Source organism: Notamacropus eugenii, chromosome 2, assembly GCF_028372415.1.
Source record: "Notamacropus eugenii isolate mMacEug1 chromosome 2, mMacEug1.pri_v2, whole genome shotgun sequence".
Taxonomy (NCBI): domain Eukaryota; kingdom Metazoa; phylum Chordata; class Mammalia; order Diprotodontia; family Macropodidae; genus Notamacropus; species Notamacropus eugenii.
Window position 1 is genome coordinate 316,322,739 of NC_092873.1, and position 26,530 is coordinate 316,349,268.

The 26,530-nt window shown below is 37.2% G+C and overlaps 2 protein-coding genes across 9 annotated transcripts in view; one reads left to right on the forward strand and one right to left on the reverse strand.

Moving 5' to 3' along the window:
• Positions 1-549, reverse strand: part of ADPRM (ADP-ribose/CDP-alcohol diphosphatase, manganese dependent) — a 33,002-nt gene extending 32,453 nt beyond the window's left edge. For 4 of the 7 annotated variants that reach the window (XR_011974945.1, XM_072645072.1, XM_072645074.1 and 1 more), the window contains exon 1: positions 1-406. Coding sequence is in view for 4 of the 7 variants with exons in the window: in XM_072645072.1 (XP_072501173.1) it covers positions 1-311 (311 nt within the window). In the remaining 3 variants the exon portion in view is untranslated. The other 3 variants (XM_072645076.1, XM_072645075.1, XM_072645077.1) reach the window with 3 other exon arrangements.
• On the forward strand, positions 512-24,779 carry SCO1 (synthesis of cytochrome C oxidase 1). 2 transcript variants are annotated; one of them, XM_072645079.1, is made up of 6 exons: positions 512-893; positions 2,721-2,811; positions 4,942-5,139; positions 8,500-8,592; positions 13,592-13,707; positions 18,224-18,328. In XM_072645079.1, the coding sequence occupies exons 1-6, from the start codon at positions 600-602 to the stop codon at positions 18,233-18,235; spliced, it is 804 nt and encodes a 267-aa protein (XP_072501180.1). In that variant the 5' UTR covers positions 512-599; the 3' UTR covers positions 18,236-18,328. The 2 variants fall into 2 exon arrangements, with proteins under 2 accessions (XP_072501180.1, XP_072501179.1); XM_072645078.1 differs by lacking the exon at positions 18,224-18,328 and adding an exon at positions 23,984-24,779 and having other exon boundaries at positions 515-893.
• Positions 24,780-26,530: the final 1,751 nt, after the last annotated feature.

The following is a 26,530-nucleotide window of genomic DNA, read 5'->3' on the forward strand; positions in this document are numbered from 1 at the left end:
CTGAAATCAACTGTTCTGACTCCAAATCCGGTATTCTTTCTACCACACTTATCTCCAATGACAGCTGAAAGGCCTTTCGGATAGACAGTCCCAGGGGCTAGCACAAGGTCTACACAAGACGCGAGTCGCAAGGATCCACCACCTCCAAACCATCTCAGAAGTGGCTCAGGACAGCCGACGGGGAGGTGGGGGAGGGGGAGTTTTGGGGGGGAGGGCTGTCCCTCCTGACCTATGACCCGACCACCCTCCCTCCATCCGGCAGTATGGCGGTTCCCAAGGAGCCTCAGCCTCCCATTTCTCCCTCTTTTCATCTATCTTCTACCTTCCGCCGACTCGCCTGATTCACAGGGATACTTGGGAAGGAGAAGCCGTCTGTGGAGACACTAAAGAAAGACCCACCTCCAGCCCCAGCGCAGCCACACGCTCTAACTTACCGCTTCCTCTCACCGAGACCTTCGCATCCCCTAACCACCCGGAAGGCGACTCTCATTTCCGGTGGAACCATCGAGAGCGGCACCAAGCATTCTACGCCTTTTCCTTTCAACCGGAAGTTACGGCGGCGGGCGGTGGTCGCCGCGGATGTGCTCTCTGCTCAGCCAATGGCGAGCTCCTTGTTCGCGCGGTGGTCCTGCCCGGGCCTTATGGCCCCTGGCGGGCGCCTTGGGGCGTCGTTGCGAGATCTGTGGTGCAGAAGCCCGGCACTGGGGCCTACGGGTGCCGGCGGAAGGGTGCCTCCGGGGCGGGACTGGGCCGGAGGGAAGCCGGCCATGCGATCTCCGTCTCTTTGGCCTTCAGCGGGGGGCGTAAGAGGACTCTGCGGGAGCCGGCCCTTCTCCACTGCGGGGCCGCTACCGGGAGGAACCAAGGGCCCGAGTGGCCCCCGCGCAGGGGGGGTAAGTAAGCCCGGGTCCGGACCCAGTCCGAGGTGTTCCGAGGGATCTGCCAAGCTTCCCCGTGCCCTTCCCTCATTTCTCCAAGCCAAGCCTGTCCAGGACCTTCACCCTGGTTTGCCATTTCCCTCTCCTCATTTTACAGGTGAAACAGGGTAAAGTGACTTGCCCGGGGTCGCACAGCTAGTGAGGGTCAGAGGTCAGATTTAACTGGAAGATGAGTCTGACTCCAGGCCTGGCCTTCTATTCACCGGGCCTCTTTTACCCCCACCCTGATCATGAATCCCAGAGAGGAGGCCTTTCGGCTCGTTACTTATCATTATTATCATTACTAATAATCACGTCCAGGAGCAAAAAAATAAAATAAAATAATCAGTTTGAAGTTCAAGGCCCTTCATAATGTGTCCCTCTAGGCCCCAATCTTCCTACACCTCCGTACCCTTCCCTCGGTCCAGTGACGCCGGTCTCCTGACTGGACCTCGAACAGGATGCTTTAAAGAAGTGTTTGGATTAATAAATGTTTTTTGACTGACTGCATAACGTGTTAGTTTTATGGTACTTAAGGTTTACAAAGTTTCTTCCTTTAATCCTATGGAGTAACACCCGGCAGTACTTTACCCTTTTTTTTCCTGTTGGTTAAGGGCCTGTGATTTCATTGGTGTTGGACATTCCTTCTGTCAGTGCCGATCAACAGCTGTTTTGGGAGGTTAAGTGGTTTGCTTACTGTCACACAGCCTATCTATAATGTGTCAGACTTAGGACTTGAACCCAGCTCTTCCTTACTTCAAGGTTGACTTTCTATGTACTTATTCACGACCTCTAATCTTAAGACTAATTTTTGTTTTGTTTTCCAAGCCACACACCTCTCATTCATATAATTCCTTATATTCACAAAGTATGGTGCACATTGCCTATGATAACCTTTTCAGGTAGGTAGTGCAGTGGTCACCATTTTATAGGTGAAGGAAAAGACCCAGAGATTAAGAAACTTCTGCATAGGATGTGAAAAGCTGCTTGACCTTGGGCAGGCCACTTAAATAAACTACTCTGTGCCTTTATTTGCTGTCCTTAAAAATGAGTGGCTTAGACTTAATGTTGCTAAGGTCCTGTCCAGTTCTAACATCCTTTGAACTATGACAGCTGAAATCATAACCAAACAAATTAGATGAAAACACCTTTGCATAGATTTATTTAAATCTGTGTCTTCTGACCTCATATCTCTGTTTCCACATAGAGCATTTTCATGGAGGCAGTAGGTTTTGTAGGAGAATTAAATATCTTCTAGGCCAAAACAGTGTTTCATGCTCCTAGGAGGAAATTGTAGCCTTTATCTGGGAAGAGGGATTCAAGACTCATAGTTTTCTCTACAATTTATACTACTTCTGATCCTAAGGATTTGATTTGAAAATCTCAGATAACTAACAAATACACACAGGCAAGACCTATTTCTCAAATGAGAAATCAGTATGATCACAATATTGGCAGTCACTGGGAATGAGAAGAGGTAGAAGCACTTAGAAGTGGAGTTGCCTTGTTTCATTTTTACTACTCCTTCCGGTCCTATGATTAACATCTTCAGCTTATTTTCACTTGTATCAGGGTACAGTATGTGATTCTGTATGATTATTCCTTTTCAACATCAAAGAATAAATAGAAACTTATTTAAGTTCAGATACATTGTATCAAACAGCTGGGTTGGTTATTGTATATTTGTTTAAGTATAGATTTTATTCCACTTGTACTGACTCTAGTTTTATTGTAGTAAGATCAGTAGAATTACATAATTGCATCCTATTATCATTTTTACCATTGAAATTTCTGTCCTAGTAGCCTGTTTCCTGGAAGTCCCTGGCATTCACATTTGCTATTGGTGGAGCTTTGTTGGCTGGAATGAAGTACTTCAAGAAAGAAAAGGCAGAGAGTATGTACATATCCCCTGATGGCCTTTGAACAGAGCATTTTATAATTATGTACTAGCAGGGATGTTTAGAACTTATTCTTCGGAGATTTATAGTTCAGTGATTTAGATTTGTTTTAGTACCTTGTAACATTTTAAGATGTTGCCTAAATCTGTTTGGGGACTCATTCCAGACTATTATAACATTGTTAGTTTTTTTAATCTGAAAATGAGAATGTTGGTTTAAGTCCCTGGTTACTTATTCTTACAGTCTGTGCCAAACCTCTTCCCTGCTTGCCATCTATACCAGTCACTTCCCTCTCCTCAGAGCATACTTTGCCATGATAATCTGGCATGAAATTCAAAGCCATCCATTGTGAGAGTCTTCTCCCCAGTACTACACATTGAAATCATTCTTCATTTCCTCTTCCTTTGCTTCCCCCTTCTTGCCAGGGTCAGCCCCTTTGTACATGCTTTTATTCCCATCCTGTCCTTTTCACTCTGAGAGTTGATTTCTTCTATCATCTCCAGTCTCTTTATAGTCTTCTATTTTTCTTTATCCACTGGCTCTTTTGTTCATTAAAAACCTTGACCCATCCCTAACCAACCTTCACTTGATCCTGTCATTCCTTAAAGCTGTCATCCTATATTTCTCATCCTTTTCCTTGCCAAACTTCTACAAAAACCATCTATACTTACTGGTTTCACTTTCTCACTTCTCACACTCATTTCAAAGTCCTTTTTTCATTTCTTGACTTGTGTAGTGTTTTCTACTGTTTATCGTACTCTTCTGGATTCTTTCTCCTCGCTGCTTTTTTTGTGATATTTCTTTGTCCTGAGTCTCTATCTATCTGATTGTTCCATTTTAGAGTGTCCTGAGTATACTCTGGGACTTTGTCAGGGGTAGCCTTCTCTCCTTGGTGATATCTTTGGTTCTCTTGGTGCCAAATTTCATTTCTTTGCTGATAACTAAAATTTAAATGCCTGGCCCTTTATTCTCTTCATCTGGATGTCCCATAGGCATCTCAAATTTAGCATGTCCTTAATAGAACTAAAAATTTCCTTCTCCTTAAACTGACACTTATTCCTGACTTTCCTTTTCCTGATAAGTGTAGCACCATCCTTCTGGTCTCAGGTTTACTACCTTGGAATTATCTGCACCCCTTCACTTTCTCGTATCCCATTGGTTGACAAGCTTTGATAATTCTCCCCCCTTCACTCTCTCATATCCCGTTGGTTGACAAGCTTTGTTAATTCTGTCTCCACAATGTCGCTTAAATCCATTCCTTTCTCCAGTTTCACAGCTAGTATTCTAATTTAGGACCTTATTGCTTCTCATCTAGAATATCTTAGTAGCCTCCAAATTATTCTCCCTGTCTTTAATTCTTTCCTTTTTGAATCTGTCTTCGATACAACTACCAAACTGATATTCCTGCAGTGCTTATTTTCCTGCTCAGGAATCTTCAATTTGGTTCCTTCTTTCTTCTAAGTAAAGTATAAATTTCTGTTCGTCATTTAAAGTCTTTCACAATCTAACTCCAACCTATGTTTCTAGAATGATTTCACATTCTTCCCTTCACAAAATCAGTTCTCCAGTGAAACTGGCCTACTTGTTTTTTCCCATGATAGTCTATAAACCACACTCATACCTTTGAAAGGCAGACTCTCCCTCTTGCCTGGAAATGTTCTCCTTCCCCACCTTTGCCTTTTAGAATTACTGGATCCTTTTCAAGTGTGAGCTCAAGTGTTACCTTCTCTATGTGAACTTTCTTCATTAGTATGACCCCTCAAATTACTTTTTTTTTGGTACATATTTGGTACTTATATATCTATGTACATGTTGTTTCCCCTCAGTAGATTATACGCTTCTTGAGGGCAATACCTATTTCATTTTGTCTTTGAGTTAATAGTGCCATAAATGCTTGTTGAATTAAATGCAGTTCTCCAATTTTTAAATCAATTAAGTTATAAAGCCTAATTCTTATACTAAATGATTTAGTATTCATTTTTATTGTCAGCTTGTTTCATGAGTATTACAGGCAGGAACCATATCATATTATTTGTGTTTCCATTACTAACTATATTCCTCAGCTGACAAAGTGATGAACTGATAGATTTCCTAATACTTACTGATTGTTTAATATTTTGTTTTAGAGTTAGAGAAGGAACGGAAGCGAACCATAGGAAAGCCTTTACTTGGAGGACCTTTCTCACTCATGGATCACAATGGAGAACCCAAAACTGATAAGGACTACTTGGGACAATGGATACTAATTTACTTTGGTTTCACTCATTGTCCCGATATCTGTCCAGAGGAACTGGAAAAAATGATAGCTGTAGTGGATGAAATTGGTAAGAGATCACTCTATGAATAAAATAAAATACCTAGTTACCTAGTCTATATTTTTCCATGTTACATTTCTTACTGCTGCTTTGTATTATGTCATTAGAAATTTAAATTAGTCTTATAGGAACATTGTTAGCATCAAATTAGTCTGTTGCTTTGGTGAATCTACAAAAGAAGTTTATAGTCAGCCTTGAAAAAGATGATTTGTTCTTGTTCATTCATTTTAGTCATGTTCAGCTGGTTCATGACTCCATTTGGTGTTTTCTTCACAAAGATGCTAGCATAGTTTGCCATTTTCTTCTCCAGGTCATTTTATAGATAAGGCAGACAGGATTAGGTGACTTGCCCAAGGTCACACAGCTAAGTATCTGAGGCTAGATTTGAACTCAGGTCTTCCTGACTGTAGGCCTGGCACTCTATCCAGTGAGCTACCTAGCTGTCCCTAAACCAAAAGATGATTTGGGGATTGGGGTTGGCAGGGGGGGGTTATTATTGGAAATAGTTAATCCTGTAATTTTGATTTGAGGTTAGCAAAACCCATTTTTCAAATTTCCATTGTACGTAGCAGTAGTCCATGATGATGCCTAATTGTTTATCTTTTTCTCATTTTTCAAAGTCATCAGCTAGTTTACATAGATTAGGATGGTGTTACTTTCCTTGAGTGCCATGGTTCTTATTTTGATTCTTTTGGTTTGATATTGAATTTGATCTTTTTGCTCCAAATGGTCAATGGTTTGACTAAAGTAGCTACTTCAGAATTAATTTTCATATCGGTAAAAGTCATTTTCTGTCTTTTAAAAATAGAACCAATTCCAATTTTTGTAGTATCATTTCACAATATCTAGTGCATACCAATTTCTCAAAGAAGATACTCATGAAATATAGGCATGAAACTTCCATACTTTTTACAAGCCTTTGACCTCTCTTCTTTTTCACTCCAGAGTCATATTTTCCAAGTTTTTATTATCCTCCTTTCTTATATCCACTTTGCATTGATGCCACCATGTGTTTATTTAATTTGGGAGGTCTTAACAAATTCTTTATAGAATTTATCTTTCAATATCTCCACCCTTTCCAATGGATATTAGCCTGAGTTGTACATCAGCGCAATGCAAAATAAACAAAATTCCCATGAAACAATGTTTCTGTGTTGTCTGTGAATACATCATAAAACCAATGCTACTTTCATTTACCTCTCCAAAGACAAACTGTGGATCATCATTCTATTCAATTGTAGCTTCGTTTTGTGTTCCAGTTTCTTTTATAGCAAGAATGTCAAGATTTATATAATTTTCTTCCCCCAGTAATATGTCCACTCATTGTTCACTGGAAAAGAATCTCATACAAGGCTGCATACAGCTTAGTTCATTTCGGTAGACAGTCTGTGTAGTCTGATGCTAAGACCCTCTGTTCTTCCTCCCCTTTTTCCTTTTTTGCTTCTCTGTCACTGCTATAGCAGAAAAAGAATACATGGAACTGAGAGCCCTTTGGCATTTTCTTTGATTTATGGATTGTTTTGGTCAAAGATTTTTATTACTAAATGGTTGGACTTTCTTATTTCAATCATGTGATTATGTTGTGGTCTCATAGAAGTTGATAACTCTCTCCTTAGGTGCCCTTGCCCTTCCCTTCAACATGCTGGGGTCATAGACTACCAATTATTTTTCCTCAGTCTTGCAATGTCACTTGTACCTTTTGCAATAGTTGTCCATAATGACATCCTTTATTTTGCTTTCCTTTCCATTTCTTGTTTTTTTGCAGTCCACTCATACCAGCTGTGTGTTTCTACATTGCTTTTTAGATAACCCTGACATCTAAGCCTTCAGAGACTGTGGTGCTCCATAACTCACAGCCATGCAGTATCACTAGAATAATATTACTTTTGCAATCCTTTCTAACTAGTAAAAAAAAAAAGTTAGCTTGATATTAAATATTTATCTTAAATCTGAACTTGCTTATAGTAAATGCTGGATATTAAAATGTTCCAGCACTGATTTTATCCTTTTTCTGGGTGTGGTTCTCTTAGGCTAAGATGTTTTCTTCAATTGAGTTTGTTTTTAGGCTAACTGATATCAAGTTAAAATTTAAAATTTGAAGTTTGTCTTCTTGAAGACCTAAGTGAAAATCCTTGATATACTTGATATTTGTACCAAAAAATTATAAATTGCTGGAAACTCTTTAAGTACAGTAGGCTCATGCTGCTGGATGTTGAATGGAGTGATTTATAAAGTAGTATTCCATCACTTTACAATAGCTTGAGACAATTTGTGTACCAAATATTTTCAGATAATAAAAACTTGCCTTTGAAAATACTAAAGGAATAAATTCCTGTTTTCAAAAATATAAAGTACTTAATAATTTAGAAAAATATTTAATCCACATTTATAGGGAATAGGGCCCGAGGAGAACAATGTAAAGAGGCATCATGGATAAAGGACCAGCTTTAAACTAAGTAATAGAAATTTTTCTGATCTGTATTCACTCTCTAGTGAAATCACAAGTATTAAGTAATCCAAAGTAATTAAAGGATAAATGAAACAGTCTCCAAAGAGAAGCAATATAATAAGCTTTTGAAAAGGAAACATGATTGGGCACATGTAATAATAAATTGATAGAGTCAGAAATTGTAATTAATACTAGCACAGAAAGTCTTAAAAAGAAGCATGGACAGAATAAGTTCTGTTTTTCTTGGCTCTTTGATTAGTTCTTTTTTCTGTTTCTTACCTTAATTCCTCTCTCGTTCTATTCTCTGATCTTTTTCTCTAGTTGGCTATAATGAGCCACAGAAATTGCGTGTATTACTGTGACCTAACTCTCCAGTCCTTGTAAATGTACATGAATATGAACAGATGTCATATGTAATCATCACTTTTCAGACACCAATGCCTATTATTAATTGTTACTTATCATAAATGAGTATACTCCAGAGGTCTTATCAAAGGATAAAAAACCATATGTTTACAAAATTTTGTATACAATAAGTGACTGTCTATGTAGTGCATAATAAATGAAACATTTAATAAATGTTTCATAAAGCAGTGTGGTGCAATGTAAAAAGTACCACAGTTGAATTCAGAATACCCAAGTTGATATGCTACTTCTGAAGCTGTAAGTCATTTCTTCTGGGATATGAAAAGAAATAGTATTAGCATTTTTATAATAAACTGAAATAGAATTGCTTCTGACATTTCTGTTAAGTGCTTTCTTTTTGTAAAAAGGCGTTGACAAAGATAAAAAGCCAATCTATAATGATAATTGCTCTTAAGTCCTCAGCCTCTTATTTAGACTACTGAGCTAATCCGTTAATTAACATTAGCCTGATAATAAGTGGTTTTGGTCTCTACTAATAAAAAACTTTCTTTCAGACAGTATTCCAACTTTGCCAGATTTAAAACCACTTTTCATCACTATTGACCCAGAGAGAGACAACAAAGAAGCTATTGCAAGGTATGTAAAAGGTAAGATATGCTAGTTTTATTTTTTTTTTTGCTATTATCAATGGTTATAATAATAATTTACAATTATATTATTTTTTATAGTCTTTTCAAAGTGCTTTCATAAATATTATTTCATTCAAGGCAGCAACTCTAAGACATAAAGGCATTTATTATCCCCCTTTACAAAAGAGGAAAATGAGGCTGAGGTAGCTTAAAATAACTCATTTAAAGCTCAACTAGTAAATGGTAGAAGTAGGATTAGAAACCTCAAGTTTTCTGACAACACCTTCTTTAGTGTTTTTGGTCATAGCAGTATAAAAATAGACCTTAAATTAAGCCATGAAGGATCTAGACTAGGAGAGAACTGGAGTTCCCTTCTAGTTCTATTCTTAGTTTTCATTTTTAAAGTCATGAAAATAAGTGTGTGCGTGTGTGTAAAATATAAAATTTTAAAGCATTCTTAGTTTTTAGCAAAAGCCATTTATTGTGGGAAAGCATTTATTAAGAACTTACATGACAGACTAAGCTTTGGAGATAACAGATACAAAGAAAGGAAGACAATCCCTGCCCTGAAAAAGCTTACATTCTGACAAAGGAATACAACATATATAGGGGAGTAATCTGTATGATAGTAGCATTATGGTTATAAGATTTTGAAAATTGGCCATTTTGTTTAATCTCTTTATTTTGCCAATGAGAAGGATGAGGTTAAATGGGTTGTTTAGGCTCGCACAGGTTGTGATGTCAACCAGTCTTGATTCCAAGTGCAGTACTTTTCCCACTACACCCCATACAACCTTTTCATGTCTAACAGCACTGGAATTTTTAAAGCCATTGTTACCCTCAGGCTCTGCGATAGGTGGATCAGATAACTAGAGATCTCTGAAAGGATCATGGGGCTTGACCAGGTGGGTGGCCTGAGTAAATTTGTGGGTAGGGTTACAGAGTAATTATAATTATGTCATTATAATACATGTGTACCGAGCACTGTGCTACATGCTAGGAGATACATAAAGAGGGAAAAGACAGCCTCTACCCTCAAGGAACTTACAGTCTAATAGGGGAGACAACAGGCAAACAAATACATAAAAAATGAGCTTTATCCAGGATAAATAGGAAATATTTGAAGAGGGAAGGCACTGGAATTAAGAGAGGTTGAAGAGAGCTTCCTGTAGCAGGTGGGATTTTAGTTGGAATTTAAAGGAAGCCAAGGAGATCAGTAGTCAGAGCTGAAAAGAGAGCATTCTAGGCATGGGGGACAGCCCGAGAAAATGCACAGAACTGAGAGATGGAATGTCTTGTTAGTGGGACAGCCAGGAGGCCTTTATCATTGAATCAGAGTATGTATTAGGAAGTAGTAACACTGGAAAGGTAGGAGGGATCTAGGTTATGAAGGGCTTTGAATGCCAGAGCATTTTGTATTTGTTCCTGGTGGCAAAAGGAACCAGTGGAGTTTATTGAGTAGGGGTGACATGATCAGATCTATGCTTTAGGAAAATCACTTTAGTGGCTGAATGGAAGGAGTTTTTATTTCAGTGGGAGTGGAGTGGAGTGAGGAAGACATACTCACTAGTAAACTATTGTAATAGTCCAGGCATGAGGTGATACGGGCCTTCACTAGAGTGATGCAGGAGAGAAGGGAACATATTTAAGAGATATCACAAAGGTGAAATCGCCAAGCCTTGGCAGCAGCTTGGAGTGAGGAATCAGGATGACTTCTAGGTTGTGACCCTGTGAAATTGGGAGGATGGTGTTGCCCTCCACAGTAATAGGGCTGTTCCTTTGCACTGAATATTTTTATTGCCCTAGGCCAGTCTTGTCTTAATCAAACACTAACTGTAAGAACTTGGATAAATCAATAAATCACTTATGTACTTTGATAATGATGATCAAGTCAGTTAACCATTTTATGTTTCAGTTTCTTCATCTATAAAATGAGGGGAGTTAGATAAGGTCACTTCCAGATTCTAAATATTGTCACAATAACTTTCCTACTTAAAGGTAGACTTAGGTATTGTTTTTGTAACAGACACATTATACATTTTAAGCTAGTTATCTAGGAATAGATCCTCATTTTCCTACATTTGGCATCACCCAAATACCCAGGACAACTAGTACAACACAATAGACTCTAAACCAACTGATAATGCAGCTTAACCAGGGCATTTGAGGCTGAAGCTCCAAGTTTGATCCTTCTACTTGGTTTGCCCTAGTCAGAACTCTAAGCTAGACTTATCTCACACCTTGAGCCAGCCTTATCTCTTTAGCTTCAGTTATCCTTTGATCACCAAATACCATCTGCCTCCATGAGCCAACCCAGAATTTCCTATAAGCAGGCATACTTTATAGAAGTAATAGATTAGTTCCCACAATCTCATTAAATCCCATTTAAGGCAAGTTCTTGAGAGGTTCCTTAGGTTTCAAGATTCCCATAAGAAAATTAGCCTGGCAAAGCTATAATGAGATCACTCCTGACTATCTCGAAGAATTATATTCCCCTGATCCCCTGGTATCTTGACAAAGTAAAACAGCCCTTAGTGCTGAGTAAGAATATGGGAGAATGAAAAAAGGGGACTTTCCTGGGACCTAGACACTACCCAAACAATACAGTCTGGACCTGGGACTGTGATTGTAATAAGGAGAACCTCCATTAGCTCTTGGTAAACTAGAGCTTAGTTCTGTTAGCTAGTGACCCTTGCTTCATTTTCTGTTATCCCCTACTTTACATGAGGAACCGAATTTAGACCTTGGCCCAGAGATGAACTATTCATCTAACCTCTCTACCACTCAAAGGTAAGTAACTCAGAAGGAAAGAACCGTTGTCAGTCATTCTCTCTGTCACCTTTTATCTTTTCTTTGCAACTGCCCACGTTTTGAACGGTATGTATTTAATGTTTGTGTGTGTGATTTCTTATATATTAAAAAAAAAATTACCTAATGTATGCATTCAGTCTTCTAGTATGGGTAATGGTGACTTGGGGAAGAGAGAAAGAATCTGAGAACAGGCCAATTTAGAAATCCCCTCCTTGGAGGGGTCAAGTGTTAAGATCTGAATGGGTTTCCTCAAGTAGGTGAGCATGTAACCCTTCTCTTCCCTATCCCTTCCCCCTCCCCCATAAACTCTAATGTCTCCCTGTTACCTCCAGGATTAAATATAAAGTCCTTTGTTTGACATTTAAAGCTCTTTACAACCTGTTTCCCTCTTGCCTTTTCAGTTTTCTTAGAATCTTCCATCCTTCTACACACTCTGATCCTGCCTGCCATACTGTTGATTTTCCCTTTATCTCGCACATATTTTTGCATTGGCTACTCCCCATGCCTGCAATACTCTTTTATTTCACCCTCTGACTCTTAGAATCCTTGCATTGAATGCAGTTCAGTCACCAGATCCTCCAGAAGACCTTTTCTAGTACTTCCCCTTGGTGATGCCATTCCCTCTATATTGTATGTATCCTATAATTTTTTTTGCCTGTTGTCTCCCTCTGTACTTATTTTGTGTGTTCTGATTTATATACATTGTCTCCCCCTTTGGGATGTAAGCTCCCTGAGGATATGGATTGTTTGGGGTTTTTTTATATTCTAGCACTTAGCATATTGTCAGAAACATAGTAAACACTTAATAAACGCTGATTGTCTGATTAATTGAATGTCTTTTCTAATAAACTTTACAATTTCATTAGAGAACAAAATGATGATATGGCTATTTTACTTACAAAAGCAAATGGAAGCAAATGCTTCATGAGGGCTTTGGGAACTGAGTCATCTTTATTTCAATCCAAATCATGGCTTTTGCATCTTATCATATATTATTTAGGATGGTTACAACCATCACCAAAAATAAGATATTTTAATTGTTTAACTGAAGCACCCACCTTACATATTGTAACTATTTTTATTCAACAAATAAATATAGCATTAATGAAATTTATATGTATGGTTTTGAATATTAAATTTCTCAGGTACTTGAAATTAAGGATTTCTTTAGTAGCAAAAAATAATCTTATTTCAGCAATCAGTAAGAAACTAAAAAATATGCATGTGTAGCTAATGGTCTTCATCATCCTCTTCCTAAGCAGAATGAAAAAAAAGCTGCTCTACTTTTCATTCCTGAACAGCTTACTCAATTTAAAACGAATTAGTCCAAAAATATATACATATATTTTCTATGCCTGTGGAAAGCACTTTTGATAGCAGAAGACTTAATTTATGATGAATCTAGGTGAAATGTCTTCCACATTTCACTAATTTGACTTTCTTTAAAACTTCGTCAGATAGATTCTTGAATGGTTTAATCTTAGCCAAGAATTTCATTATCGTTGATGTTCTGGAAAGCTGACCCAGCCATAGCCAACTTTTATTAATGTTAAATGTATTAACAAGAAAATTACCTAAAGATAGTACATAACTTGCTATGAACTACTTAGGACATTTTCTTTAAAAGGTTGCATAATGTTGTTATTGTTACTATGTACCTAAAAAGTTTCCATATTTTTTTGATCATTTTTTTAGCTATATCTAGTAAGTGAAACCCTTTCTTAAGTATTGATTTAAAAATCTATTCACCTCCAAAAGTGATTTAAATGAAAAGAAATGATTGAAAGAGATCTGGATTTGACTTCTACTTCTACCCCTAACCCTTGAGCAAGTTACGTAACCTGGCTGGACTTCAGTTTCCTCACTGGTAAAATGAAGAGATTGGGTTAGATAATTTCTGATATCCCTTCCAGTTTAACATTATGTAACATTCTATCAGTATTTAAAATGAATGTACCCTGGAATTGCAGTGATAGTTACCATTAAAGAGTTTGATCTGTATTAGAATAATTTTCATGAACTTACCAAATGAAATTCTTAGCACCTTAGCAGCTTAGAATTGGTTAAGGCCAAGCAAAATCATGGTTTGCATCGAAACCAACATATTTCATTTAACAATGAAAATTAATGCTGACTTCTTAAATAGAGAAGGTTGTTTTGCATGTATTACGTCAATACCGTTCTCATTTGTTGGTTTCCTTTTTAGAATTTTCTCCCAAGCTAGTTGGCTTGACAGGTGATCCAAAAGAGATTGACCAAGTTGCCAGAGCATACAGAGTTTATTACAGCCCAGGACCCAAGGATGAAGATGAGGACTATATAGTAAGTAAATGCCTCGTTCCAGATTTAATTTCTTTTATTCCCATAATAACCTCTGGAGAATATCATTGGATTTATAGATGAGGAAAAAAAGAAATAAAAGAAAGAATTGCACCAGCTGCACACATTTCTTTAAGGAAGTGTCTTTGTTTTGAGATCAAAATGGATTAGGGATAAATGAACAAACTTCAAGGTTGTAATTGGACTGCACTCAGTCTTCAAACCATTTCAAAAGAAGTTATCATTTGTGACCAAATTAGATTTTCATTGTTTAAATTACTTAGTTTCCTCACTTATAGCATTATTTCTATAGGAAAATATGCTCTAAATTGAGATGGCTGACATAATTTTGGAATAGAATGCAAGTTGGGGTTCACCCATAAAAAGAGCTTGAATCCATTTGAGGGTCTCTAGCCTTGACACTGGCAGTAGGGCACAGAATAATCTACTCCCAGCCTTGCCCACTCATTTTCCGTAGTCCCCAAGTGGTCCAGCACCAGATTTCCTTACAAGCTTCTCCAACTGCCTGCCTCACCCTCTTCCAGAAGCCCTAAGGGTAATAATTGTCTTTGGAAATTAGTGGTTAAGTTTCAACGATAGAAGACAAGGAAAATGCAAAATGGTATGAGAGAAGCAGGGTATCTGAATCAGAACACCTTGGCCCAGATTTTATGTCTCTGCTGATTACCTGTGTGATTTCTCTCTCTTTCTGTGGGCCTCAGTGTCTTCGTCTGTAAAATGAGGGAGTTTCACTACCTGGCTTCCAAGGTTCTGTTAGCTCTAACTCCAGCAAATGTTTTTTCTGTGTTGTTGGGTAAGTTGACCAGTAGAGGGAGCCATAGTTAGGTCCTCAGGTTTTTGTTTCTAAAGCTTGTAATTATGTTCCTTGAGTAGACATAGACTTTTCCGGTATGGCAAAGGTGGTAGACCTTGGGATCCTTTGGAAAAGATTATAGGATAGTCATTTTAGAGTTAGGACAACCCTCAGGGGCCCTCTGATCTGCCCTTTGTTTTACAGATGAAGAAACTAAGGCCTAGTTAAGTGACTTAAGGTCCATCCAGTAGTAGTTATGGAGATAATCTTTGATTCCAGTGATTCCAAAGCTATTGCACTTTGCTCTGTACCACAATGGTTGCCTTCTCCAGTAATCTTTAAGAAGTTTTGACCCAGTGTGGTAATCCCTCTTGTATCTTTCTTACTGAGGAACCTGAAGCTACAGGGTATCTGGAGCTCAGGCATTTTGAGCTGCAGTGGGCTAAGGCTAAGCCAATCAAATGTTCACACATACGGTGAAACCTCAGTATTGAAGGAGGTGGGGCAGGGCTTAGGTGGCCAATGGAGGGGGCAAAATTGACTCAGGTTGGAAATAGAGCAGATTGAAAGTCCTGTGCTAATCAGTAGTGGGATTAAGGCCCATGAGTAGTCACTGTACTTCCTGCCTGGGTGAAATAAGGAGATCAGTCTTTTAAATAAATAGATAAAGGTGCGGGGTGAAGCCCCTTTAAACAGTAAAGAAAAGTAAAGCAGCCATACAGCTTTGAATGTTAAAGCACTGTCAGGCTTAGTTTGGAGAATTAATCGAGTACATCTAAGGTTTAAAAATCTCTATACCAGCAATCTTTGATCAGAGCCTCCATAAGTCCACTGAAAAATAAACCTTTTCTGCAAATACTCTTTAGTGTTTAATTAGAAAAGCAAATAATCTGTTTCCCCTTCCAGAAAATACAATATCATTTTCAGAGGAGAGTTTCAATATGTGATAGATATACTCTAAAATCTGTTGTTCAGGTAAATAGAATATGTAACAAAAAGAGCTTACCACTGAACCAGCTTATTAAACTTCTCTAACTTACCTTCATAATTGTCTTTTTATCACTTTCTCCCTCTTTCCTTTTTCCTTTTCCTTTCTGGTTTTCTTTTTCCTGTTTTGTTCCAGTCCACTGTTTTCCTTTCTTATTCTCTTCTTTTCTCCTCTATCATCTCTGCCTTTCTTCTGTAACCTTAATGTGGAGAATCTCCTTTTCCTAAGTTACGATGTACTTAACATTTTATCTTCTTCTCTTGAAAAAAATGGTCCTAAAACAATAAGTAGAGGAATACCACAAGAAAAATAGGACTGCTGTATTTATAATGGGAAGAAGAAACTGGCAGTAAGGGAACCATTTACAGATCTCTTACTCTTCTTTCTATTTCTATTACGATTTGATGTAATCAAAAAATATTTTTCTTTTATATTCTCGTATCTTCAATTCTCAGCCCATCTATCTCTTTAGAGCCCCCAAGCCTTGCATTTCATAAAGAGTCTTTCTTCAGTTTCCATAATTATCTTGTTCTAAGCTGATTTGAGCCTTTTCTCCCGGGAATGTTAATATCACTTAAGTACTATTCTAATTATCTATTTTTAAATAATTTGCCCTAAGGTGTAATGTGCAGTAGGCTCAAATCTGCAAGTACTAGCATTTTAATAATGATATCTCTCTAGTTGGTAGAATAATGAGGATTTGTTACAGTCTTTTCATCAGGAAGCAACATGGAATCATTACAGCCCCATATTACCTACACCTTCCTCTATGCTCCTTAATAGTCAATTCTGTATTCCATTGAGTTTCCATCTTCGTTTCACCTAAACAGTCATCTCTTGGGGGAAGGTATGGTGTATGTAAGCTTAGCAAATCCCTAGGATAACTAAGGAGAGATGTTGAGGGACAAAAGCCAAGATTATTTTAAGGTAGTTTTCCAAATTGGGGCTAAACTCCCATTTTAAAATGAGATGTTTTAAAATATAGTTCCCACCTGAGTACATAAAGTTCAGATCAAAGTCAATGAAAATATGATCAGCCCAGCAAATTTGTTCTATTTGGTAGGGAGCAGAAGAAGGGAAAAATACAGTTGTTGGGCCACAGATGTGGGCAACTGGGGAGGAGTCATTTACTTTTCTTCACCTTCATGCTCTTCCCATCCTAGATTTGTGCATTGCCCTATTGCAGAGGGAGAAACTGGGACATACCACTGGAGGAAAGTGGCAGGCAGTTAGAGCAGTGATTCCTTCTTGTGGCAATCAGATACTACCCCTGTTCCTAGAGGTATCTAGCTTGCCTTGCATAGAGGATTAAAGATTCAGAGATCTTTTTCTTTTTTTAAAAAAAATTATGTTTTCAGTTTTCTACAATCACTTCCATATATCTTAGATTTTTTCCCTTTTCCTCTCCCACTTTCCCCCTCCCTCCCCAATCCCTTCAGGATACAGCATGCAATCTTATATCAGTTCTACACATGCATTCCTATTAAATACCTATTCACTTTAGTCATATTGCATAGAAGAATTAAAATGAATGGGAGAAACCATAAAACAAAACATAACACTAGAGAAAATGGTCTGCTTCATTTTGCGATCCAATTCCATAGTTCTTTCTCTGGATATAGATGGCATTTTGCCTCGAATCCATTGGGGATTTTTTAGGTTCTTGCATTGCTGTGAAGGACTAAGTCTGCCAGAAAAATTCCTCGCACACTGTGGTTGTTGCTGTGTACAGAGTTCTCCAGGTTCTGCTCCTTTCATTCAGATCAGTTCATAAAAGTCTTTCCAGGGCTCTCTGAAGTCTTCCTGTTCATCATTTCTTACAGCACAATAGTATTCCATTACATTCATATGCCGTAAGTGTCCAGCCATTCCCCAATTCATGGGCTTCCCCCTGATTTCCAGTTTTTGGCCACCACAAAGAGAGCTGCTATAAATATTTTTGTACATGTGGGACTCAGAGATCTTTTTCTTTTTTTCCCTTTGCCTTTTGGAAAGTAATGTGGTACAGTGGGAAAAAAAGAGTTCAATTTTCACTCGGAGGGTCTGGGTTCACATTGAGATGAATGGAAAGTCTGAGAAACAGTTTCTTAGCAATTAATTATAAATTTATTAATTAGGCTGGCTGTTAATAAATTGCTGGTTAGTGGTTTCTCTCCATAATTAGGAAGGCAAAACTATGGAGATCCCTGAATGCTTAAATACTTTTGGAAAAGGAGGTACCCTGACTTGTGAAAATCAAAATTGTTGGTGAACAGTTAATGCAGGGGTAGACATTGTAATGAGGAGGTAGGCTCAAAGCCATCAGCTCCTCCTGCTGAGAAGTGACTTGATCATGAGACTGCTGCCTACGACAATTTGGACAAAGAAATCCATCTCTACCCAGACTACTCTAGTCGATTTTGTCCTCCATAAGATGAGTCCCCCTCAGTCTGAGGGAGGAGTACAACATGACATGTATATATTTTCTAAGGTCAAGAATTTACCTGGATTAGATTCTATTTGTAAAGTTTTCTAGTTAGGTGGGGTCCTGCCTAAGATCGAAGAGTTATGTACCTGAAGGATCTGAACAATCTAATCTATCAGCAGTGCCCTTTAGAGATTAAGTGGCCTTCAGAGGTTGGTCCCTGAATGAGGAAATAGAAAGGAAAAACCTCAATCCTAATTTAATAGTTGGTTGTTAATGTAATAGAAAGATAATCACTTCTCTCACAATGTAGGCTCTAAACTAACATGTGCTGTGTGATCTTGGGCAACTTGCTTGAACTCTCTAAGCCTCCATTTCCTCAACTTTAAAATGAAGCAGGATGAACTAAATGACCCTGAAGGACCCTTTCATTTCAGAATATATGACCCTGTGATCTTGTGTGACAGTGAGTAGAGCACAATAAAGTTGGATTATTTTATATATTTTATTATATGTTTAAGCTTTGTGTAGTTTGAAATTGTAATCCATTTTACTAGAATAAAATACAAGCTAAAGAATCACTTGATTATTTTATAAATTAATGTGAGGACACAGATTTTCTTTATTCGTAAAAAATGGTGTCAGTTATATAAAGTTTAGAAACCACTATTTTGTTTTTTAAGTAATGGTGTTAGTATGCAAAGGGGGGAAAAGCAATTTTGTTTAATTCATTAACAGCTCATCATTGATTAAGAGATAAAAATCAAGGTTATTTTAAGACAGTTTTCCATACCTAGGAACTTAACCTAGGGCAAGAGTGGAGGACTTGCTGTAAAACAGGAACCAAAATCTTTGAGATTGGATAGAGGATCAACCTCAGATCCTTGACTAACAAAGTTGAAGTCCCACCCCTGACATATTCTGACTATGTGAGTGACGAAATCATTTAACCTTTTCGTGTTTTTTGCAGAGAAAATTCCAATCTGCATTGGTAGGAGTTTCCTCACTTGAGAATTCTCTGAACCGATGAAATCCCATATCTAGCTCCTATTTTTAGCCTTCAAGCTACCAAACCTCAATTTTTTTTAACTTTTTAAGTTTTTCATCTTTAGTTATATCTAAGGTATATTCGTAATTCTTGTTCACCATATTTTATCGGTCACTTTAAAGCATCTTACTTACCATATTTTATTCAGCACTTTAAAACATTATCTGAAATACCAAGCTTTAGAGATATTCAAAGCTTATGTTTCATCCAGAAAATTGTAATAGAAATATTGTTTTTCTTTGAGCTTTCTTTGTAGTATGTAATATAAAATGTCTTCATTCTATCAAAGTTGAAATTTGTTGGGCATTGGAATATAATCCCATGTTTCCCTTTCAATAAAATATTTGCAACCTAACGGTAAAAGTTCATAGCTTCTTTGTGGTGAATGTCATTATCCAACATTGTAAGGGAATAGTAAGAGAATTTTGTGTTTGATTCAATCATTAAGCATCTGTTATGTGTCAGAGACTGTACTAGGATCAGAGACAAAAATTGAAAGAAACAGTTTGTGCTGCTTCCTACTGGGGGAGAAAACCATATCTTTACAGATCAGTAAATACTTTGCATATATTTTATAATTTCAGGGTGCAAAAACGCTAACAAGTAACAAGTATGACCAAGAAAGACCTCAAATAGTAGTTAACACTTGAACTGTTCTGAATAGGGTTACAGATTCTAAGAGGTGATGGTTAGAAGGGAGAGCATTCCAATAAAAAGGTATGGAAGTGCGAGGTGGAATGTTGTGAATCATAAGCAAATAGACCAGTTCGGTTGGAATGTGGCATGATACATGAGGGGGAGTTAATGTTGACTGAATTGAATTGGTAGAAATCCCTGATTAGGTCTAAAGGCACCTGTCCACTTCAGGCAGGTCCTTCAAAACCAGAAATACTCCAGCCACACAAGGATATTTGACAGATTAGATTAGGTCTGCATCCATAACTAACATTAAACCTGAACAGCATTATTTTGCATTGTAATAATGTACATTAGCCTTGTAATTAATTATCCAGTCTTAGACGGTAAGTCAGTTTTTACCACATACATATATATTAACTCTTTGTGGGCACTTAGTTACTATGTTCATATGTTCCAAGGAACCATGGTACCATCGGTAAAACTCTTGGACTTAGTGTGTCAGTGAATGTCTTCTATTTTACGCTTTAATTATAGCTTATATTTGCATGGCCCTTTAACATGTAAAAAGTATATTCCTCAACATAATTAAAGTGTTATTCCCATTTTAAAGATTTGGAAAGTGAGCCTCAGATAGAATAAGTGATTTGTTCTGCCGGTGAGTGTTGCAGCCATCCCTCAAATTGGGTTCTAATTCCAAAGTCTAGGATTTTTTCTAGTATGATGTATATCATTTTGGTGGTAACCAGTTAATCCACCATATCTTTTAAAAAAGTGATGAAAGTGGGAGCTGCTGAGGGGTAGGTGGTGAATATTTAGAAATTGTAGCCACTGATGGTAAATGGTATGATTGCAAAGGCTGCTTCATTTAGATCCCATGTGTACTTCAGACTGATCTGTTTTTGATTTGTAACCCATTGTTTTAATTTTGCGTTTAGTCCATAACCAGACTAAAGAAAGTCATTGAAAACCTTTGGCTGCTATTAGAAATCCTAACTGGTTTGTATTAAAATAGAATGCATATCAATTTTACTTTGAAGGGGAAAGGAATAAAAACGTTTATATAATACCTGCTCTTGGCCAGGGATTATGCTAAGCACTTTGCAAATATTACCTCATTTGATTCTCATAACAACCCTGTGAAGGAAGGGCTATTATCCCCATTTTATGATTGAGGAAACTGAGGCAGAAATTAAGCAACTTGTACAGGGTCAGACAGTTCTTCCTAACTCCAGGCAAGACAAAAGAGACCATTAGCTGTTTTAATTCCCTCAATTCTTGCTGTAAATGAATAAACCTTTGGCATTTGACGCTCAAGAGAACAATACATATGTTTGCAGATAAGAAATAATCTTACACAATGCATGTTTGTATTTATGGATGTGTGTCACCAGTTTAGGTTTAGGTATGCATTCCAGTCTTTCTTGCCAAATAACAGCCAAGCATACTGTTAATCTTGAGGACTTTGGTACTGAGTATTATGTTCTTGATTGCTGGATGTAATACTTGAGGTGTTCTTTTAAAATAGGACTTTCTGGAGGCATTTAATTAAGAAAATTAGTGTTTAATCTTACCTTACATTAGAAGAGAGGAATTTTTGAATAGGACTTTCTGGAGACATTTAGCTAAAATTAGCTAGCTAATCCAACCTTAAATTAGAGAAAAGTAACCTAGGAACAGTTCTAGGGACACTTCCAGAAGGGGGAAAAAGGATAATGGATTTAAGATGACTTCAGAAGGGTGTCGTTACATGCCTCTTGAGGAGTTTGCAGGGAGCTTTACTTGAGATAATATTACTTGGTGGGTGAAGTTTATAAAGGAGAAGATAAAATAATCCCCTTCCCCCTTAAGACTCCACATTTGAAATTCCTGGCAGCAGTATTAAATTCAGCATTCACATTTGTAGACCAGATTGCTGATTTGGTTCTCTTAGCTTCCTGGCTCCTTCCAGGTTTATGCACAGTTAAGTATTAATAGTATAGGTAAGCTCAGATTCAATCCAGCTCAAGACTCTGTCTAGCTGGGATTCTATCTGGCCCGCTTGTGAATACAAGCGTTACAAATGCTTAGGCTCCTTAAGAGGCAACCCAATTAGGCGAATCCTTAATAAACTTTGCTTTCTTTGGCTTTAAGAAGGCTTGAGTCGAATTCATTCGAGCACGACCCGGACTGTCGGTATTTTGGGGTCCCCTTCACCCCAAAACCTCATCATTTATGGTTCCCTGATCCAGACCTACCACTCTTTCGGTAACTATAATTAATCTGCAAAGACAAATGGGACCCTTTTTTCCATCCGAAAGAAAATGACCAAAGAAAGCAGACTGCCAGGAGAAAAAACATCTTCTTAATTGGAGAAAAGCAAATCCATTTGGCCCAGTGCAAAAACTCACAAATTTGTGTTTTGTGTTTCACACTCGACTTGAATCTTCTGGGATTTGAATTCTTTTTGTGCTTGGCAAGAGACAACATGTTTCTTCAAATAAAAACATCTTTAAGAGGCTCAGGAGGCTTTGTGGACATCAAATGGCTCTTATAAAAAATCCACTTGGATGATTTGATTGTAAATGAGTGAAAAACATATGAATTTCATTTTGTTCAGACCACACATGGATTTATATATTAGAGAGGAGATTTGCTTCATAAAGATTCATTTAGAATCTTATTGAACCCTGTGCTAGGAAAATAGGTAGAGAAATTCCTGCCAATTTCAAATGCTAATGTTTTTGTCTGTTTTGAAGTCATTCCCTAAAAAGGGTCAGGGTGCATTGTAGGGAACTTTATAATCTGGGAGCAGCTTTTTGTTAATGACTTTCCACTTTGGATGTGAATTAACTGTTCACAAACATCATTTAATGATCAAGAGAGTACATCTGAAGTTCAGTAGTCATATGCAAGGGCTTCTGAAATTGTCCATCTTGTTATCTTTCCTGACATCACCATGGTGAAGTCTTTCATATCTCTCTGTATTTTTTTTTCTGACTTTTCATAGAAAGGCCAGTATGTAAAAGAGATTTCAAATCCAATTTCAAAAGAAAATTTAGCTCCATAATATTGTTTTGTACTAGAAGGATAAACATATTAGCTACTCTACACTTAACCTTCAATTATATGATAATTCAATTCAGTTTGGTCCTTTTTGGAGGAAGAAGGAATGACTTACAGGAAGAGAGGAAAAAGTTAACCATGCATTTTATGGTCTTCAGTTTCTCTAACAAATGGAAATGTATGCCTGCAAGTTGTCCAAGTTAAATATATAATCCTTAAAAAAAAAAATAGTATAGGTAGTAAACTGTCTTGATCAAACAGACTTAACTCCACTTCAAAATAAAAGTTCCTATGCTTGATTTTAAACATCATAAAGAAGTAACATTCTTATTGATACCATTTTACACTTTATTTCCTAGGCTCTATAAAGAAGGTATATTAAACGTTCAGGAATTGGATGAAATGTTTTTTCATAAATTAGTATAAATGCTACTTTTTAAAAATCAATTTTATTTTATTAACTTGAACAAAAAATAGCATTTCAGTGCCCATAATACAAAAAAAGAATTCTATATGAAACTCTGGATTTTCATTTCACACTACTTGCTTTCTTTAAAAGCAGGTAATAAACTCTACACATTACTTCTGAAAATTGTCCTGATTTTCTGTATTTACTTCTGAACTTCCTTCTGTTCTCTTCTGTGCATTAAAAAAATTGCTACGTCCCTCTTTTTTTTTTTGCATCACTTGCTTCCTTTCTTCCCTCTTCCCCCATATCATGTACATGCTCTTAAATAGCATTTCCAAGTAGTTGTATTGAATAGGTAGAACCTCCTTCACACTTAGCACCAAGGCAAGAAAATTTATTCACTGAGATAGCTAGTCATTTGCTTCTTTTAGCATGGTTAATGATCTCTAAAGTAAACTTTGGAAAATCTAGCTGTTTTCAATGTAAAATTATTCAGGTTGGGAAGGAAAAATGAGGAAGCATACTCAACCCACGCTGGACCATGTAGGGGTAGAAAGGATGGAGCCCCTGCTTGAAGTCAGTAATTTCATTTTTAAGAATGCTTTTTTTTAAAACTAATCAATGTATCTACTCCTTGAAGATTGAAGACTGGGGGTAGGAGTGATTAAGAGGAATCAGAGAATATAATCTCTGACTAGTATATCAAGACATATCTGATACAACAACATTTCAGTAAACAGAAGAATATTTAGTCAGTCCTTAGGAAGTTACTGTAACATAATTTGACCCAAATTTTACATGGCACTTTTGCCCTACAAAGTCAGATTTGATAATGTAACAATACTTTTTAATAATCATAGGTAAAAGTTAAGCTATCCTCTTTGTCCACAGCTGTTGCTTGCCTCACAAGTTTATATTTTCCTCTTTCTGTACAGGTGGATCATACAATAATAATGTACTTGATTGGCCCAGATGGTGAATTTCTGGATTATTTTGGCCAAAACAAGAAGAATTCAGAAATAGCTGGTTCAATTGCTGCACATATGAGGGATTACAAGAAGAAACACTAAAACCATTTTATTTGTGTTGCAGTGGTATTTTCTTACTAGTGAGAAAACTTTATCTCCCTTAGGAGATGGTGTATATGTTTTTCAGCTGCTCTGAATCCCTATACGCTGACTGCATTGGACCTTTGCCCTTCCAGACTAGGAGAACAAGACAAGTATGCTGAATTCATTGAATTATAACGATTAAAGCAGGAAATCTCTCACGAAGTGCTTTTCATTGTGTTACTGAAGTATGGGGAGAAATCGAAGCAAAAGCTAGTGACAGCAGAAAAATCGTAGACATCCCGAGGCCCTCTTAGTGCCTTGTATTTCATCTTACTGACCTTCTGGCTTCACAGACACTCCAGAACTGTACAGTTATTTCCACAGAAAAGGAAGAATCTTCATAGTACTATTTCTCTTCTCTCTGAGTTTTGGTGGGTGCTAAAAAAAATAATCTTACTGGGACCATGACTGGGCAAAGATAGTTTTTGTATTTAAAAGCAGAATGCTGCCCTTATTGCTTACTTAATCTACATCAATCAGTCTGGGGAGGGGTATCTGATAGAAGGTTTTGATTTTTTTTTTTTTAAGTTGTATTGGGCCCTTCATGTGTTTTTTGTCCTGCTAATGAAGTCTTCAGTGGAAATAATTGAAAATAAAAGTGAGCTATGATTATAAATAATGGTTTACAGTGTTGTATAGTTGTACTGATTGTAAAATAAAGGTGTTCTCTTTTTGCATAGTTTAGCTCAGGAATTTTTTAAAATTTTATTCTAATAGAACCAAGATCTTAGTTCATATATGTAAGCATTCAAGCCTAAATTGGCAATATACTGCTTTAGGGATAGGAGGTTACAGGGATAAAGATGATCTGAAGATTTTTACCTCCTTTTCATGTCACTGAATTAGTTCAGAGCCAAACACAACCTAAGTGTTGAATAAATATATTCGTCATATGAGTGATCAAATTTCAACCTGAACTTTCAGAATTTGTCTATCCTGTGCTCCCAGACTTCACTATCAATTTTATTTCATGCGTAGTTGTCACTGATTAAATTGATTAAATATCCTAATGTACAAAAGGCATAGGGCTAACCTGGTTATTATGAAAATACCCTTACTCAACAGGAGTCAGATAGTTACATTAGTTTCTTACCATCAGGACTTCATCCAGTCTTAGAATATCGAGATACCAGGACCCAAGTTGCTATACATCTTGAAGAATCTTCTGACTGTATCATCCTTTAATATCTTAGGATGAAGCAAAGGAACTTATTTTGAGTTGTCTTTCTGAGAAACCCATTTACCATGTATTTACTAATCCATTTGCCGTATGTGATCTCCCTGAATAACTTGACTTACTCTTACAACATTATTGGACTTCCAGTGTTGCGAGCCCTAGTCATATGATACTGCCTGCCCTTCTTAAGGCTAGCAAACTCCCATTTTCTTTCCTAATCCTTTTGACTTAGTGTTTCAAGGCACCCAGGCAAAACTGCTAGCAGTCATGATTCTCCCATTCTCATTCACCTCATCCTTACCCCACCTCACCTCCTGACATAGCCTCCCCTCTCACTGTGACTCCTTCAGCTTAGACCTCTTCATTTTATGTCTACTGACACTTCCGGAAATCTATCTTCCCCACAGAAGTTTCTTCACCATCCTTTCCAGTGCAGGGTACACTTTTTCTCTTGCTCCTCACCGCTGGGTTCAGACCTTTCTCTATTACTATATGCATAACTGAACAGTTCTTTTAAGGTTCATTCTAATTTGGTTATTGTACTCAAATCGTTGTTGCAATTATCTACCAACCTTGAGTTATTTCCTAGCATTTTTTAAAGATGATTAGAACTTGACACAGTCTATTATGGGGATAATAGCATCTCTCACAATGTTGTGAGTACCAAATGAGGTAGTTTTTTTAGTGTTAAGCATGGTGCCTGCCACATGGTAGATGCTGCATAAATGATTATTCCCTCTCTCCAAGCTCATATGTGGAGATTTCAGCATATAAATATTTTTTCAAGCACTCTATCCTCCTAGTTCATTAACTGTAGTTCCTGTGGACCTACATTTTCACTCTACCTCAGCCATGTCATTGGGCTCACCTTGATGTCATCAATATATCCTAATCTAGAACCATAAAATCTCCAACCAAAATCTCTTATCCCACCTCTCCCTCTGGTTTACTCCTAAACTAATTCTGTATCCTCACTTTAAACTCCAATCACTCCATTCTTCACTGCTTTCCCAATTGTTGGAGTTTAGTCCAACCTTCCTCATTTTAAAAGTCTAACTTTCTTCTCTAGGATGATAGGTTCCTAGTCAAGCTTATTGAATTGTGTTTATACATTTAACACTTTACAAAAATTACTTTTTGCTTCCATTTTTAAAAGTTCCAGTCCAATGGTAGTTTTTTTTTTTAAATGTTTC